Source organism: Micromys minutus, assembly GCF_963924665.1.
Source record: "Micromys minutus genome assembly, chromosome: 12".
Classification (NCBI taxonomy): Eukaryota; Metazoa; Chordata; class Mammalia; order Rodentia; family Muridae; genus Micromys; species Micromys minutus.
In genome coordinates this window covers 37,904,391-37,916,125 of record NC_137981.1, presented here as the reverse complement: position 1 = coordinate 37,916,125, position 11,735 = coordinate 37,904,391, and the positions used below count along the sequence as shown (strand labels likewise).

General features: G+C 49.6%; 1 protein-coding gene across 1 annotated transcript in view; it reads right to left on the bottom strand.

Annotated features, from left to right (window-relative positions):
• Window positions 1-8,679: 8,679 nt before the first annotated feature.
• KCNK5 (potassium two pore domain channel subfamily K member 5) overlaps window positions 8,680-11,735 on the bottom strand; it is a 40,607-nt gene continuing 37,551 nt past the window's right edge. The window contains exon 3 of the mRNA XM_080926740.1: window positions 8,680-9,853. Coding sequence (XP_080782866.1) covers window positions 8,979-9,853 — 875 coding nt within the window. The 3' untranslated portion in view covers window positions 8,680-8,978. The remainder of the gene's footprint in view (window positions 9,854-11,735) is intronic.

Sequence of the window (11,735 nt, the reverse complement as noted above, 5' to 3'; positions counted from 1 at the left end):
TTTGGTTCAGGTATACCCAAAAGCTAGTCCACTTTGCAATCTTTAGAATGTATGTGTGTCTGTGTGTGCTACACGAATTTATGTGCACCACATGTTTGAAGGGGCCCTTGAAGGGCAGAAGAGGAAATCAAATTCCCCAGAACTAGAATTACAGGTAATTCTGAGCCACCGTGTGGATGCCAAGAACAGAACATGGGTTCTCTGCAAAAGCAAGAGAACTCTCTTAATCACTGAGCAATCTCTCCAATCCTGTTTTACATTCTACTGTAGCTTTACATTTTACTGTGTTAGGTGCTAGGCTATCTCTGTACAACATAACCTTCTCCACAGCTCAGCAGACAGCCATTTGCTTGGGATAGCACAGTAAATGTCTCTGACCACCATACAGGTTGTCTACCAAAGGCTCCTGAGCTGGTGGCTTGGTCCCTAGTATAACTATGTTGAAGGTGATAGAATCTTTAAGAGGTGAAGTGTAATTCGCCTTTTATTCACCTAATGTAATTGCCATCTTAGGGGCTTATAGCCTCGGTCAACTAACCTAGGCCTAGTCTTGGAAGCATCTAGCCTCTACAATCTAATCTAGGCCTAGATGTTTGAAGCCTCTGAGACTTAATGCTAAATAAGTCTTTTCTTGTTCTTTCTTCTCGATCTCTGACTGGCTGGTTCAACTCAGTTGATCTCATTCTAACTCCTCTTCCACCTGACTTACTCAGTCTGGCTTTTCTCTTGACTTTGAATTGCTCTGCTTGGCCTCAAACTAACTCTATTAATTTTTTCTAATCTTCCAGCTCTTTCTCATCCTCTTGCTCATTCTGTCTTTTCCTGTGTCTAGTTTTTTCTCTCTTCAACTTGTCTCTGTAAAACTCTCCCAGTAAAACTGCTTCCTCTCTGCTGCCTACTCTTCCTCTGAACTCTACTGAACTACTATCCACATACACTACAGTATTCCTGCACTGTACTCTCTTCCTCCAGTGCTGTCCCTTCCTCAAGTAGCTTTCTTTTCCTTTCTCTTCTTGAGAGAGTCAGACATATTCTAGTCTGTCAAATCTTTCTCTGATTTATTGCTTTGTCTGCCACTCAATTAGACATAACTCTCAAACATGGGTGTGTCCTTTTTACAAACTAATTTTACTTTCATTGTTTGGAATTAAAGGTGCATGCTAAGGGCTGAGCCACATTCTAACTAGAAACAGATTCAAATATTCTAAACAGTAGAGAAGGTGAATGGACATTGGGGGCACCACCCTTGGAAGGAATTCGGTCCTGTTTTGTAAATGTGTAGTGATTATCCCAATGGCAGGCTATTTAAAAAAATCAAATTCAGGGTCAGAGGATGTAGCCCAGTTGGAAGAGTCCTTGGCTAACATGCATAAAGTCCTGGGTTCGTTGCAGACACTCTTTAAACTGCCAGGTAACAAGCAAAAGGGTAGGAAGTAAATACCCGAGAATCAGTAGGTCAAGGTCACCCTTGTCTCTCTCTCTCTCTCTCTCTCTCTCTCTCTCTCTCTCTCTCTCTCCTCTTCTCTTTTCTTCTCTCCTTCCCTCCCTCCTTGAAGCCCTCACTCACCAGAGAATCTCATGCCTTTACTATGCTCTGAGATCCCCAGCACTGAGGTGAATAACCCTCTTTCTTCACAAAGTACTCCACCTCAGACATTTTGTTGTAGCAACACAAAACAGACTAAAACATAGGCTCACTGTCATTTATTTCCTTGTAAGTCTGCAATTTACAGGATGGCTGGCTATGTACTTTGAAACATTGCCTAGGGCTGGGGTGTTCAAGATGTAGTCTAATTTGACCATGTGGTCACATGATTGGAGTTGGACTTCTTTATTGCTTGGATCTCAAGGTACTTGGATTTCTTAGATTGTGATCTTCCCCTAGAGCTTAGAAGCATCAGGTCTTCCTATTATATGTCCAAAAGCAACAGAAATCACCTCTCTGATTATAGACCAAAACAACCCAGGTAGGCTAGAGATATAGAGTTCCTCTCCTCAGAAATGAAAAATAAGTGAGCACATAAAAATTAGCCACATTTAAGGGGACTTCTTTTGTTAGTGGAGGTAGCCTGTTCTCATTGCTAATAAGTCAGCAGGGGGAAGATGCTTATCTGAGGCATCTGGTCCGTACAGGGTGTTCCACCCATCACAAGGGCAGGAAGGTCAGGGACAATTTCCCTGGGGCCCTTCTCAAGCCCTGGAAGTAGGCACTGGTGGGTGAAAGAAGTCCCTGTCCTCCAGAGAAGTCAGCCTAAGGGCAATGTTGGACTGCAGCTTCACGGAAGTGCTCCAGCAGGATGGAGCTCTGGCTTCACCCACCATGACTGGTTCAAAAGTGCAACTGCAGTCTGGGAAGAAGGTTCTGCCAGTTAAGAGGTCTTGAGGAGGATCTGAGTTCTGTTTCTAGCACCATGTTGGGTGGTTCACATTGTCTGGAACTTCAGCTCCAGGGGGTTCTAACAAGGTCTTCTGGGCTCAGCCATTCTTACATATGTGGCACACCCATACATTCCCGCCCCCTCACACACACACACACACACACACACACACACACACACACACACACAAACACACACACACACAGGGGGGGGGGAGAGGGAGGGAGAGAAAGTTTAAAATAATGTTTTAGAAGTATATCTCTGCTGCCTCTTCTCTTTTGTCCATGATCACCCCCACTACTACTTCTGACCACCCCCAGATCCTGCCGGAGGCCTTGCTCTTCTAGGCCCCAAACCAAAGAACCAGATTTCCTAATTTGTAAAAGGCCCTTCAGTTGGGCTGTAAAACACGACACCTGTCTGTTTGGACTTGAGCAATCTCCCACAAAGGGCTTTGTAAATCAGGAGGCCCGTACAGTTGTGCTAGGCTAACGGCGGTATCCCAGCCTAGAAAGGTGGCCAGAAGGGAAGAATTTGGAGACCATGGCAACTCTGTTCCTTATCATCCGGGAACACAGAGACGTAAAACACGAGAGGATGTGCAAGAGGTTTGCAGCAGCCAGCAGTGCTCGAGGGCGAGAGAAATCGGGTGTGCTGTGTCCTGGTCCTGCCCTCTAGACTCAGGTGACTTGGCATAAGATGAGGTGATTCATCGGGCCACCTCAACCTGTCACAAGGTCCCTCAAGTTCATCCAGCTGGCTTTGTTGGGACTCGCCCTCGTGGAACAAGATTTCCCCCTGGTTTGGCCTCTGCCTCAGTCAGGAACAGAGGGGCAGAATTGCCAATGAGAAGAGTGGGACTTGGGGGGACCTTTATCCTGCATTTTTCAAATACCAGAAAGCAGAGGCCATCTCCAGTATCCAGGCCCTGGAGGGAATACACACATGAGTAATCCGGTCTTCGATACCACCAGCAAGTGGTTCTCTGCCGGCGAGAGGGCAGAAGAGCAGGAGGCAGGGAACTTGAACAGGTCACAGCAGTCTGGAGAGAGGTAGTTTCCTGTAGGGACAGTGCCACACAAGGAAATGCACACATCCCAGACTCAGGGAGGGCATGACTGGTTGGTATGGGGAGGTGATAGCAGGTGGCCCCTGAGAAAATAAAGGCATGTGAAGAATTACATGAACACTGAGGAGACTCATGGACTAGCACTTGGGGCTTGGGGTTCAAAATTAGAAATCTGGGGGCAGCAGGCAAAGACCCTTGCTGTCAAGCTTGGTTCCCTGAGGTTGATCCCCGGAACACACATGACAAAAGGAGATGTCTGTGTCCACTACGTTGTCCTGTGACCTCAGCAAGTACAGTATGGTTGCCCTCCTCACCAAATAAGTGGGTTTGTTTGTGTTTGTTTGTTTGTTTCAAAGCAGGAATTTGTTATTCAAACATGGCGAGCAGATGGGCAGAGCTGAGACCAAACTTCTGGTGTCCCTCAAGGAGAGGTTATCTTTGCTGGAGACCTCTCCCAGTGCAATCTGCCTAGTCTTCCCAGAAATGTCCCAAGCAATCCTGCCCTTGCCAGGCCCATTCTAGGATGAGGTGACACCCAAGCAGTTTTTTTTTTTTTCCAGTCCTCCTGAACAGTGGCATGGTGACTCTTCTGGGCTCTCTCACAGGAAGGTAGAGAGGCAGCTGGGACACACACTCTATGTGCTGATTTCTCCATTTCTGGCTTCCCTTCCCCCTCAGCTTGCAGGCTCCTTGCAGGTCAGAGAGTCAGTCTCAGCCACCTCCAACAGATTTTGAGGGTGTCTTCCCTATCAGATCCAGAACTGCCAGAGGGCAGTGTGAGGGACAGGAATGCAAGCCTGGGCAGGTGTTTTCTGCCACCTCATAGCTGTTTGAACTTGGAGGAAAATTGCTCTCTTCTGCTGCTTCATTTGTAAAATGAAGTTAATAACACGTTAGGATTAAAAGGCATAGATAAAAGAGATCTTAAGGCCTTTTACCGAGGTGCATGCTGGTTAATGCAAAACCTCACAGCCCTACAGTGCAGAGAACAAGTACTGTGTAATGCCAGCCACAGAGGAGGTATCTACAGCATAACCCCTCCTGCAAGGTTTAGGGAGCATCACAGAAGAGGGGGCAGAAAGACTGTAAGAGCTGGAGGTCAGGGAGGACTGGGGCAAGCAGCATCTTTTGGGTGGACATAACAGGGCCAGTGCACTCATGAACTCAACAAGATCAGTCCAGCCAACCTTCCAGCGTGGGTGGGGGATGGGCTCATCTGTTGACAACTGATGACTAAAAAGGAAGCAGAGTCAGTTTTCTTTAAAGGCGTGGCCCCTGTGAGGTCCTCGAACCCCCCCCCCCACCCCATTTGTACAAATTGAACTTAATGGATTGTTTAAAAAGAAAAAAATTAGAATGTGACGGTGGGAGAGGAGGTGGGGATGAATAGGGGGTAAATATAATCAAAACTGTAAAATGCATGCATGGGATTTTCAAAGATTAATAAAACACTGTTTTTTGTCTTGTTTTGACGTTCCAGGTGCTAGAGAGAAGGCTCAGCAGTTAAGGGCGTATACTGCTCGTGTAGAGAGAACCTGAGTTCAGTTCCCAGCACACACATCAGGCAGCTCAAAGCCACCTGTACCCCCAGCTCCAGGAGATGAGATGCCCTCTTCCGGGCATATGTGCCTGCCCGTATACAGACACCTCCACCCAATTTAAAAATAGACATCTTAGAGAGAAAAACTTTAAAAAAACAAAAAAAAAAAAAAAAGCCATTAATACCCATCACCCACTGAAAGGTGGCCTGTAACGGGACAGACACTATTCTCGTTCCCTGGATGCAGGGCCATTCGTCAGTCCCACACCTAGCCGCACCAGAAGGGCCTGTACCTGACCTAGCACAGAGCAGGTGAGCAGTTAACAGTGAGTTCAAGGATACTGACGGAGATAGGGGCTGTCTCAGGCTGGGGCCGGAAGGCTTCTGAAGGCAGCAGAAGCTAGAGGTGCTGAGAGGGGCAGCACCTTGGCCTTCCGCTGAGTCTTCTGGAACACTGCCCCAGGCTATGGCTAATTCTTCAGTGGCTTCAATGGAGGGCTGTGCCTGCCAGAGTGCCGGTGACTTCTGAGCCTGGGGCCAGCTCACTGCTCCCCCCCCCCCATCTACCCTTCACCCCTCATTCCCTTTCTCTGTCCAAGACCTCTCAGGAAGTTGGGGAGCCTGGCCAGGGCTCTGCTGTAACTATGTCCTACTTCAGAAAGCTCCAGATTAAGCTTGGCCATTAGGACCTCAGCCGAGCCTTCTTCAGTGTGTGTTAATAATCTGCCAGTGCCCCCTTCAGCTCTGGCCCGGAAAAAGCCACTCCCCCACCTGCCATCTCCCTTGCACAGTAACTGCTGCTGTTGGGGTTGTGTCGTTTTAAACAGCAACCATAGGAATCTGCGAAGCAATCAAATGCTAAATAAATAAAGGGTGCTGGCGTTATGATGCTGTTATCTTAAGGTCAAACTGGAAAGCCCCAGACCTCTGCATCAGAGTGCACTTGTGCGGGTCAGGGGAGGGTGTGAGGGAGGAGAGGGAGAGAAGAAATGGATAGGCAGGTGGGAAGGATTTCCAATTCAACTGTACATTATTTGTGGGGTGTTGTTCCTAGGACCACTCTGGGACACCCAAATCCCAGGGTTCCTTATAGAAGCGGCTGGGAAGGTGGCTCTGGGTTGAAGTTGTCTCCATCTGTCTGGGAACCAAGCCCTCATGGAAGATGTTCATTCACGGTTGCCCCTGCTTTGGCCTCCTAAGTACTGTGATCACAGGAGTGATCGACCAAACCAGGCACAGTTAAGACTTGTCTGTGTGTGCACATGCATATGCGTGTAAGCCTGTGTGGTGTGCACAGGTAGGTCAGGACTTTTCCAGAGTTGTTCTCTTTCTGCCCTTGTTTTTAAGGCAGGGTCTCACCAGTCTTGCCACTGTGCCATGCATAGAGTTTCCATCTGATTCTCCTGTTTCCAGCTCCAATCTCACTCCAGGGCTGCTCTGCTGGGGCTCTACACATGGCTTTCTAAGTGTGCACTGAGGACCAAACTGCAGTCAGGGCCACTTTGCAAATGTTACCCATGAGTCATCCTTCCAGCTCACAGGTTTGAATCAGGGTGCCACACCATGGCTGTACGTTTTCTGCTATCCACGCTCCTTGAGTTGGGGAAAGTTTGGATTCGCTCAGCTGGAGATGTGAGGCCCTTCCTGCAACATCAGAACAATCAACAACCCACCATTTTCTCACTGCAGCACGTTGGCTTCGGACTGGCTGGGAACCATGCTACCTGGGTTCCAAGCCAACGTCTCCATTTTAACCGTCTACACAACTCTGTGCCTCAGACACTTGTCCACGTCCCGCTCCATTTGCTTCTAGGACAGGACTCCTGCACGGCCAAGGTGTTACTTCATGTTTTATTGGCTGTAAAGCCTGTAGAAAGGTGTCTGGACGCTGGTGAGGGGCAGACTTGGCCACTGCCATCCTACCTGACCTGACTAGCCTTAGTTGTCAAGTGAGTTAACACTTCTATCTGATGGGAGAGTCTCCACTTTGGAATGAGTGGCCCAGATCAGATTGGCCTGTGGGCACAGCTGTGGAAGACTGTTTTGATCAAAACTCATGAAGAGTTCAGCCCAGTGTGGGTAGCACCATCCCTAGAGGTGGTCCTGGGCTGTATGAACTCAGCTAAGCATGAGGCTGTAATGAGTCATAAACCAAGCCATCAAACAATGATCAAACAATGGCCTTTATAGTTCCTGCCTCCAGGTTCTTGCCCTGGCTTCTCTCCATGATGGAAATATGTAAGCCAAATGACTTTTCCTTGAGTGCTTTGGGGCAGATCGTCGCAGCATCACCTAAGTCAGAAGAGCATCTCCTTTGCCCTGCTTCTAGATGTTCTCCACTTCAGCTCTACACTGATCCTTCCGACCTACAGACAGCAGCCTGTCCTGAGTCTTCTTTGCCCACCCCACGCCCCCACCCTACGCCCACCCCCAAACACACCACACACCAAGTGGGCTTGTTCATGTGTTTTATTGTAAAAAAAAAAAATGTTAAAATAAATTACATCTGCCTTCACCACCAGTACATGCATACAGTGTGGTTACTGTGGCTCCGGGACATTCAGCTTAGGACATCTCACAGGAGCCAGGCTCTTCCTCCCAACCTGAGGCTGGTGTGGCCTCTACAACCGCTTTGAGAATGGTGAAGGTATGGACACACACCTCTCACTGTCATAATGTGTGGAGGTTCTGGCCCTGTACACCCCTTGGCAAATGTACATAGCAGGGGAAAGGGGCTGAGGCAGGTTATCAGCTGAGCTGGGAACTCCATATCCCCTGCCTCCGCACCCAAGACCTGCGGTTGTCTCTCCCTAGCTAGACCTTGGCTGACAAAGGACAAGCTGAGTTAGAAGGACAACAGAGTACCTGACAGACCTCTATCCCAAAGGCAGGGACCCTGTTCTTTACTGGCTCTGGGTATAAAAACATTAAAAAAATATTAATAACAAAAAGCATTTAGGCCAGAGCAGGCTGGTTGAAGGCTGAGCATCAAGGACTTATACAGCAGCTAGTTCCCAGACCTCACTAGGAACTGGACCAGTAAGATTCACATTTTATTTTTCTCCCCAGCCCAAATGTGCACACACATGCCCATTGGCACCTGCGCACGCTAACACCATACAGTGGCTGGGGGGGGGGGGGGGAGCTCAATTCACAGTTCTATACGCCGAGAACAATTTGGCCTCACTCCACAGGCCCCACTAAGAGAGGAACAAGAGAGGCGGTGAGGGAATCTCTACAAAATGAGACGGGGCTGGAGTGTGAGTGCCAAGGCTGGGGCTGAGGGGCCTGCACCTCATTCTGAGCTCCCTGACCACACCAGGAGCCTCCATCTTTCTCCTGCACGTTCAACAGCCTGCTGAGGTGGGCATGGCTCCACAGAGAGGACATGCATATCCCCTCTCCCACAGCCCCTGCCCTGAGGTTTGCAGTAAGGGGCTTGCTGGGCAGTGATGAGTAGGTGGGCAAGTAGGTCCTGCTACTGCTGGGGTACTAAAGTGCCCCAAACCCCATCATATCTGCGCCTTCCCAGCACACCCAAGAACCGCATGCTAACCCTGGGTCTTACAAGCTCCTCCCTAATGTCTAGCTTAGTGCCAGGCACAAGGGCGGTGCCCATTAACACTGGTGAATTCAGCTGAAGCTCCTGGCCTCAGAGAACCGTAAGACAGTCAACCGAATAATGGGGAAAGACTTAAGCAACAAACACAGGACCTCCAGCGTGAGTGTTGCGGCTTATGTGCCTCTGAGTCAGCAGATACACCTGCTGGGCAGGCCCAGGACAGCAGCCTCCCCACCGGGCCATAGAACGGAGGCCTGTCCTGGGCCAACACCACATCCCATGGAAGCAACCAACTGGAGAGGACAGAAGGAAAGGCAGGTCCCTGGCTCCCCATCCCATTTCCAGAGCCTTCTCCCTGGGGTCTGGCCATCATAGGACAACCCTTATGAGAGGAAGCCACTGGAAAGCAGGTGGGAAGCCAGGCCCACCTCACGTGCCCCTGGGGTTGTCTGCCTTGTTGTATTCATTCATCAGCTGCTCATAAGGCACGGAGAGTTCTGACTCAGTGCTGGTGAAGGTGGACTCATCCGACGAAGGGAATTCGCCCGTGCTGCTCAAGGGCGCCTCAGCCATGGGCCCCTGCTGAGGTTGCTCCTTTGAGGTCAGGTTGTCCTCCACGGAAGACTTAGAGGTCTCCTCATCAGAGAGGCAGGTTTCTTCGTTTTCGAAGGTGATGTTGGCGTTTTGGAAGATGAGCGGGTGGTAGTCCAGGGCTTCCCACGGCTCACCCTCCTCACTGATACGGTCCAGTTGGTTAGTAAACACTTCGGAGGTTGGGTAACCATCCTTGGGGGCCTGTGCCCCAGCCTCCTCGCTGAGTGGTCTTGACACATGTCCTTTGTTTCTTAGAGTCTGAGATACCTCTTCCAAGCTGGGTACGCGATTCTTGGAATAGACCACCAAAGGAGCCAGGGATGCAGGAATGGTAGGTAGTCCATCCCCTTGCGGTCCCAGCCCATGTCCAGGTCCTGGGACCCTCTCCCCAGTCCCACTTGTTTTCATTGCCTTCTTCCCAATCTGTTTGATGAGATCATTGTAGGTCTCCTCCTTTTTGGATAGGAAGCTAAAGATATTGACGTCCTTGGAGGCTGTACTTCCAGTCATCTGCAGGGCCTTCCGGGAGTGTGGAGAGCTCTCAAAGGATTCCTTCCGTCGCCGGCGCCTCTTCTTGATGGCTTTGTGTACTTCCACAAACATGCTTACCTTCCAGTTGACAAAGAGGGACAGCCAAGCCAGCCCCAGGTAGATCCAAAGCTCCACAAAGTAGCGGTAGAGGGCATGGTAGTTGGCACTGGGGTTCACCCCTGTAAAGACAGGAAGTCCAGCGGGTCAGCAATGGCCGAAGCTGTGCTGTCTCATACAACACCACTCAGCGCCCAGTTTCAAAAGAGAGAATCTTGGAACCAGGCGTGGTGGCATATACGTTTAATCCCAACATTTGGGAGGCAGAGGCAGATCGATATCTGTGAGCTTTAAGGCCAGCCTGGTCTACAAAGTGAGTCTAGGACAGCCAGGGTTGCTACACACACACACACACACACACACACACACACACACACAAAAACCCTATCTCAGGGATAGAGGGATGGGGGGGAGGACCTGGGAGATCAACTGCTCAGGAGGTAAAAGTACTTGTAGGACAAGGACTTGAGTTCTAGCATCAGAATCCACATAAGGGCTGCAGTTGCCTTAACGGTTAAGAGCACTTTGGTTGTTCTCCCAGATGGACCTGGGTTCGATTCCCAGCACCAACATGGCTACTTAGAACCATCTGTAATTCTAGTTCCAAGAGGCAAAACACCCATACACATTTTAAGAATCTACATAAAAGGTCAAGCATAATAGAATGAGGTGTAATTCCAGGGCTGGGGTGTTAGAGAGGGATGCTCACTGCCCAGTCACCTAGTCTAATAGGTAAGCTCCCAGCTAATAAGAATCTGTCTCAAAAAAAAAAAAAAAAAAAAAAAAAAAACACCCCAAGGTTTTTGAACAATGACACCTGAGGGTGTTGACTTTACATACTTGCAAACCCATGAGGTCTCTCTCTCTCTCTCTCTCTCTCTCTCTCTCTCTCTCTCTCTCTCTCTCTCTCTCTCTCTCTCACACACACACACACACACACACACACACACACACACACACACACGAACAAAAAAGGCCTAGACTGTCCTCACCTACCTTTCTTCCTGAAGGACTGTGGCTCCGGCCTAGCCCATCTCTGAGCCTCAGTTTCTCCAATTGCAAAAAGTCAAAACCGAGGCTGCTTAAGGGCTAAGGGGAGTTAAAGGGGCTCTTTGGGGGACTGTTTGTTGAATAACAGCTTGTGAGCATGCATCTTTCTGCTCTCTTTTTCCTGTTTCTCCCAGCTAGTGAGTGCATCACAGCACAGTTACAAATGGAATGGGGGGGTGCAAGCCTCAGCCCCAGGGAAGGACTAACACTAGGGGTGCTGGCAGCCTTGGACCAGGGGAGGGACTAACAGATTTACTGTGAATGATGCTATTGTTGGGTCGAGATGACCCAGGAAGCTCTGACCTGGCAAGAACCACTCTGAACTGGCTTTACCCTCCTCCAGGGCGGAGCCTGCCTCCCTGTCTCAGCCCTCTGGAGTGTAGTCCTCTCTCTGATTGTCCTCGGTGGGTCCACCACTCTGCATGCCCCTCTGTGACCACACACTCCACAAGTCTTTCCCACCCTCACCCCACAGCTCCAGAGGTTCTTCTCCCTTCTAGAATTAGGTAAGATTTCCTTCATGGTCAGGCGATATGGCTCAGTGGGTTAAAGGGGCTTGCCGCCAAGCTTAAAGACCTGAGTTTGATCCCCAGGACACACATGGTAAAAGGAGAGAACCAAATCCTGAAAACTGTCCCCTGACCTCGACGTGTGCTAACTCCCAGCATACAAATAAATAAAATAGATAAATAAAAGTAACTTTAAAAAATATCCTTGTAGCTTTATCTGCATCCTGCCTTCCACAGGGGTGGGGGTGGGAGGAAATAAGGGAAGGGACTGGAAAAGGAAACCTCTAGCCCTCATCACAACCCTCCCTGGGACCAGGAGGAGCCAGGACCAGAGGCTCTGACTTAGGAGGTGCCCTGCTCTCAAGGCTACCTTGCACTGGACTCCTGATCACAAGCAGAGTCTGAGAATGGCAACAATGACGTCACAGGCCCACAGGCCTGGTTT